Consider the following 6,909-nt stretch of genomic DNA (forward strand, 5'->3'; position numbering starts at 1 on the left):
AGGGGAGCGTCATACCTCGAGCAATCCTCAGCACTCTCATGATGCGAATGATGGTGGGGTTGATGGGCAGGGAAGCGTTGACCTCAATCTCCTCCAAAGTGATGCCCATGATGGACAGCAGCACGATGGCCAGATCCAGCTGGTTCCACCTACACGCCAACAACCACACACAGACGTACACAAAACATACTCATCAGCACCAAACACAGACTTGGGTTAGTTGTTTTCACTGAAACCTCAGATAAATGTGATTGGCTGCAAAAATGGACTCAAACAAATCACCCATATGTGAGTCATTTCCACCATCACACAAGTGTGAACTCCAGTCATATGAAGTGGACTTCAGTCAGAACTGAGTCACAGATCTGATGACTTTGAACTTTAAGAAATCGACAACAGTCCAACTCAGAACTGCAGTCTTATGTTTTTGACTGAGTAAGTTGGAGTGCTTAGAGGAAACACTCCAAATTTGACATCACAATAGTAAGAACTCCACCACAATTCTGCCCAGACAGAGACAGAGACGGTCCCTTATTTAGGAGAACTTCAACATGGATAGAAAATGGATATAGCTAAGGAAGAATCCTGGGTACAACACAGCTTTCATGGCCTTTTTTAAGTCTACAGTGACGCTCAAAAGACTCTGTATAATGTATCACCTCAGTGTTCCAAAGCTTTACTCATGCATATTTAACTAATCAAATAACTCATGAAATTTAGAGACGGATCATTTTCTCCATGACAGTGAGAGCGTGCTGACTATTTTAAGTGCAATGAGGAAAGTTTTTTAAAAAGCAGCCACGATGTGATTCCAGTCACATAGGCATAGTCCACAAAATGTTCAGACATGACCAGTTTTGAAGTTGCCGTTCAATAAACGACAAGTCTGGAACGAAGTGAACGTATAAAACCTGAAGACAGAGGTGGGTGGTCGCAGTAACCTGGTTATTGCACTGCTATTTACATTGTTAATATCCATGTGAGGCTTTGTTTCACTCAGAGTTTGACATTTAAATCCACATATCCCTACATCTACTCAAACTGCATTAATCAATCCGCCTGAAATTATATATGTATTTTTAAATTAGCTCAGGGGTTTTTTGGCTAAATGCTGCTGTACCTGGAAACAAAAATAAAAGGTTGTGGACTGAGCTGTTCTTAAACTGGGCTGTTGCCAGACTTGAAAAGGATAATGGTCTTTCTCTGGCGAACGGGACAGACATCGTGGACTCCTAGGTGGTCAGCTCTGGTCCAGAAACACGATGTCTCCACTGAAGCGTGTGGGTTTAGTGGGTGTATTTCGTTATATGCAACATGTGCCAGTATGCAGCAATGCTGCTGGGATTGTGTTTGTGTATTATTGTGTGGTTTTCACCAGAAAGCCAGAGATTTCAAAGCTATGAAATCATCTAAGGCATTTGTGTTTTATTGGTGTTTAACAAGGCTGTTTGTATTCATGCAGGCCTCTCTGAGAACCAGTCGCTGGAGCATTTAACTTCTCTGAACGCTGCCTCAGATTTTCTACATGACTCACAATTTAAAGACAAGTGCTTGCAACCACTAATCTACTAAAATATCACATCCACCCCAAATGTCAGAACCGAAAAACAGGAGGCAAATGTTTCTTCAGAATCTCAGTTTTTCTTTGTGTCAGTGTAGGAAAGTTCAACATGACACGTCGGGGAACTTGCGAGAGATTTATATACTGACTTGTCCTTGAAGAAGCGTCGGAAGCCGAAGGCAACCAGCTTGAAGACCGACTCCAGCACAAAAATGAGAGTGAAGATGTAGTTACAGATCTTCAGTGCTTCATCCAGCTCCTGAGAGAAATGATAAAAAAAGTTACAGATTCATAAAGTGCAAAAGTATTCATTTTAACAACTCTGTAAAGCCGGCATTAAATTTTCTCTCTTACTCCACCATGGCGATCTGTGGTTTTCATTATTTATCGAAATGTGCTGAAGCTGCAGAGAAAACCAATGAAATGATCTCACCTCGCTGCTATCTTTTTCATATTTTAATGGGAAAACACTGATTTAAACTGAATGGCTTGTTATGCTGCTTAGTTTTGCAGCTTAAATAAACCACGTTCATGCTTTTATAATCCTTGCATAAAATACTAAAGGGTCCATAATGCAAAGGCTGTCCTTTCTTCAGAATTAGCCATTCCATGAATAGATCACACCATCCCCTCTGTTCCTCCCTCATTCTCCATGAAAAGCCCATTAGAATCAAAGTGGCCATTTCTCCTTCTTTCTTTTTTTTGCTGGAGGGAGAATTCACATTTCCCATCTGCATGTAAAAACTGACCTTTAACAGAGAGCTGTGGAGGGAACTGGTCATCAGGAGGGATTGGACTGAAGTCTCACTGGTGGCAGTTCATACACTAACACCAGTTTGTGATAAATCCCTTGATGCCAGCCATCTATTATTTTCTATTTTCTACAATTTGTTCTACTTTAAAAGCAGTCAGAGACCATTGATTGATTCCTGCAGGAAGATTTTACACTTATTACAACATTTATTACAACATTTTATGCTAGCACTCTCTGTTGACATATCATACTCCCAAGTAGTCTCTTATCAAACCAAATATATTCAGTTCTACTTAACGTTATTTAATATCTATACTCGGCAATTCTATCTAATAACAATTTTACTAATGATGTTGTTGTACAAGACAAACAAACAAAAAACAAATTCCAGGCATTTTAGCAAACCTCTTACTCTTCCCAGAGATGCTGCACTGTATTGGCCACCATCTGTTGTGCTAAACTTTCTATCCTACCCAATAACACTGTTCAGTCTTACTGCCTTCTAACAAACAACATTCTGTTTCTCTTAAGGGTATCCGTTGGTACAACCTTCTGTTGTACTAAAAAGTAAAACCCCCCACATTCTACCCAAAAAGCTTCTAATCTGACACCAACGGTTCCTTGAAAACATCATTCAGTTTAACCAATCACTGCTCTAAACCACCAAACCTTCTATTGTACCTTAACATATTCTCTAGTACCTACTGACAGAGATCAGCTTTATATGGTTAGTTCCATAAATGTTTGGACAGTAACTCAGTTTGTGACCACAGTAGATTTTAAATCAAATGATAAAGATGCCTCAGGGTTGTCACGGTCAGGCGTGAAGAGAAAGAGGACCCAAATGCAGTACTCGCAGATTTATTATAAGTTTGGCTGAACTGTGGTAACTGTTTAGAAATTACAGCTGTTTTGACATGTGGTACCCCATTTTCAGAAGCTCAAAAGTAACTGAACTAACTAGCATTATTTTAAATGTAAGGACTCTCTCCGCACTCGGATGAAAATCTTTTGCAGCGACAGAGAGCACAGCTCTGTATACCGTAGAACTCATCCTGCTTCTCCTGGTAACGTCACATTATCAATAGACAATAGTGGCTCGCTTCCAAAGGCAGCCTCCACCGTGTTTGACAGATGACGTATTATGCTTTGGATCACGAGCTGTTTCCCTTCTTCTGAATCCTTTTCCCCCAACATAATTTCACTTTCATCTATACAAATTATATATAAACATATACTAATCCCATAGGGAATTAGTCCTCTGAATTTAAGCCACTCACTCAGTGAAGCAGTGGGCAGCCATTGTGTAGATCTGGTACGAATTTGAACCCCTGACCTTTTGATCATGGGGCAAACAGTCTACCTACTGAGCTGCCTGTCTGGCAGCACAGTGGCATGGTGGTTACCACTGTTGCCTCACAGCAAGAATGTCCTGAGTTCAATTCCACCATTAGGCCAGGGTTTTTCTGTGTGTGGAGTTTGCATGTTCTCCCTGTGTTTGTGTGGGTCTCTCCAGGTACTCCAACTTCCTCCCACAGTCTAAAGACATGCAGAATGGAAACTCTAAATGGCCCATAGGAGTGAATGTGAGTGCGAATGGTTGTGTCTGTGTCTTTGCCCTACGACAGACTGTCAAGCTGTCCAGGGTGTACCCTGCCTCTCACCTTAAGACAGCTGGGATAGGCTCCAGTGACAGAACTGTTTTAGATGTTTTCTTCGTTGTAAACCCTTTTATATTTACATTCATGAAGGTGTCTCTTCATTTTAGGGTCGACAATGATATGCCCACTCAAGAGTGTGCTTGACTTTGACAGATGTTGTGAAGTTGTTTTTCTTAACCATGGAAAGAATTCTGTCATCATGTCCTTTTTAAAAAACAAACAAACTAGTTGCTGATTTGGTGACTCCTAAAGTTTTTGCTGTCTGTTTAATAGGTTAATTGTTTTCAGCTTTAAGATAGCCTCTCTCACTTTCTCTGGACCTGGGTCTCACATCCCCGTGAACCTGCTTGTCAATCAGTTGCCTCAGAAACAGTGGAAAATGGGGTAACATGCATAAAAATGGCTATAATTCATCAACAGTTAATGCAAGGCTTTTATGAAATCCCTGAATTAAAGTTAAAAGTTGAAATTTGATTGTTTGATCTAAAATCCACTGTGATGGCAACCAGAGGCAACAATTCAAACATTATATTGTGGTACTAGCCAGATATTTAGAGAATTCAAAAAACAACTTCAATTTAGGGCTCATGTAATTTTTTACTGTCTACTAATATTCTTAGCATGTTGCTAGGATCTAGCTTCCTGCTCTACATTTTCATATACCATGCCTTACAATACCCTTATCCACCCTGAAATGCAATCCTATGCTTTTGTTGACTCTCCATTGATATCTGATGCATCTTGCTAAATACAACTTTATCCACTCAGTCACATTTATTTTTTCAAAAATCCACCTCAGTTTGTTGTTGGCCAACAATGTGATACATGAAGTGATGGACTCATATTTGAGTGTTGGAGAAATCCCAGCTGGCAAAGCCTGATGCCTGATGGTGATTAAAATATAGACTATAAATCCTCAGAATCCATAACCAGACCTCAGTGATTCTCATATAATTACCTTTCTTTAATGGATTGGATCTGGGCTAAACCTGGTTACCTTAATTCTCTACAGTTTGGAGCATTATTTAAAGTCCTTTAATATGACTTTTTTCTTTTCACTGATTGTCCAAATATTCAGTATTTATTCTTTTGACCTCCCTCTATAGTTTACCACTGCCTTTCTAGCCAAGCTTTTTACAGTTCTTATCTAACTTTCATTTGTTTTCCCTGATGACCTTATCCCTCTCTCAGCCTTGTTCAAAGAACTGGTGAGGCGGGGGTTTTTTTTCATTAGTATTTTATTATCGTTGGAAAGGCTTGTTCACCTGACACTGTCTCCTAAAGCATTCAAAGCTATAAAACTCATGTTTCTGGAAGGCTGAACTAGAATTCCAACAACAATCGTTTTTAGACGCCACTGACCTGAAGATTAAGGAATGGAGTGTCTAACAGCCAACGTGCGTTGCCAATAATCAGCTTTTTATATTATTTTCATGGCAGGAAAACTTGAAAGAATTGGCAAAATTTGAAGAATTAGACTCCTGACACAACAAAAGAGCGTGCATTTGTCTGTAACTGTAGGACTATGAGAAGCTGCACTGTATTCATTATATCATCTGAAGTGACTGATATGAGATGGTAATTAAAAACCACTCATGGAAAAAGAACATCCAAAGGAATGTTTAATATTTAACATGAATATTTTTTCATTTATATTCAATATTAATATTCAAACATAGTGATTTTTTTTAGATTGACATGTAAACATATGTGTAAAACTTTTTTCTCTTTTTTTCCTCCAAAGGACTGAGCCAAGCCAGCATCCTGTTTTCCCAAACATCTGACCTTAGGCTGCTGATAGTGCTCCATTGACATGGTGATGACGTTGAGGCCTATTACGATGGTGATGAACAGGTCCAAGTAGTGGCTGGTGCACATCTTGTGGATGAGAAGGCGGGTGGGGGAGTAATCCGAGTAGTAGGGCTTACTCTGAGCTTCTGTTGGAAGTGGGAAATGGTTGGGGGGAGTTGGGGTGAAGGCAGGGGTGAGGAGGAGGAGGAGGAGAAGGAGAAGGAGGAGGTGGTGATGTTCAGAAAGTGAGACAGGCGGTTTTACACTGGGACAACATACAGTAGAGCTGCTGTGTTGAGGACTGGAGTCAACGAAGCCTTGTTTTAAAGGAAAGTTGTTAGTGAAACATCAGTGCATTAAAGTCACTCACAATGGCTGACTCCCATTACGAATATGAGAGTATGGGAAGAGATGCAAAAAGAGAAGGCCGATCAGATAATGAATTGAGAGAAAGAGAGACTACAGCCAAGCGCTCCTGTGGTCTGGAGTCACGACTAATCAAATCAGATCCCCTCCCCTCTGATCAAATTTTCTTTTCTTTCTCTCTTGCTTTCTTTCTTTTTTTAAATAACTCTCCCCTGACACGATAAGAGACAAACAGCAAGTGCTCAACGTGGGTTTGAAAGAGAAACTCCAGGGAGGCGGCTGCTGTCGGGCTATTCCAGGTTGGAGATGTGGCCCTCTCGCCCTCTTTCTCCCTGATCATCACGTGACACGGCCTCTCCTTATCTCCTCTGCTCCCCTCCTCTCAGGAGAAGAACATTAACGCATTAGGAAACGTTTCCATACTCATCCATCACTTCATTCCTCACCCCTTCCTTTTTGTCCAGAGAGGATGGATGGATGGATGGATAGGCTGGGAGTCAGGGTGAGGAAGAGAGAGAAGACTCATTCCATCTATCACCCTAACACTCCATCAGTGAAGGAGAGGCTCTAGGTCACACGAGTAAAGGGATGTAAAAGGGAACACACACATTTAAAAAAAATCCTTTGGGTGTTGTGAGCACTCCCTGTCTACCCAATTAACTGTGACTGCAGCTGTGCTGAACTCAGACTATTCCCAGTGTGTATGTGTGTGCCATTCATGGTGTGTGCCTACAGGGTTCCCTATTGAATCAGGAAAACCAGTATAGAAAAAAGAC

At 40.7% G+C, this 6,909-nt stretch overlaps 1 protein-coding gene across 8 annotated transcripts in view; it reads right to left on the minus strand.

The window, feature by feature from the left end:
- The window catches only part of cacna1g (calcium channel, voltage-dependent, T type, alpha 1G subunit), a 317,809-nt gene that overhangs the window by 26,183 nt on the left and 284,717 nt on the right, over positions 1-6,909 (minus strand). For 7 of the 8 annotated variants that reach the window (XM_013913571.1, XM_005721842.2, XM_005721841.2 and 4 more), the window contains 3 exons: positions 5,762-5,913; positions 1,711-1,820; positions 16-149 (listed from right to left, as the gene is read on the minus strand). In XM_013913571.1, the coding sequence (XP_013769025.1) occupies positions 16-149; positions 1,711-1,820; positions 5,762-5,913 (396 nt within the window). The remainder of the gene's footprint in view (positions 1-15; positions 150-1,710; positions 1,821-5,761; positions 5,914-6,909) is intronic. The other variant, XM_005721840.2, reaches the window with a different exon arrangement.

Source organism: Pundamilia nyererei, unplaced genomic scaffold (genome assembly GCF_000239375.1).
Source record: "Pundamilia nyererei isolate P.nyererei 1_Seehausen unplaced genomic scaffold, PunNye1.0 scaffold00005, whole genome shotgun sequence".
NCBI lineage: Eukaryota > Metazoa > Chordata > Actinopteri > Cichliformes > Cichlidae > Pundamilia > Pundamilia nyererei.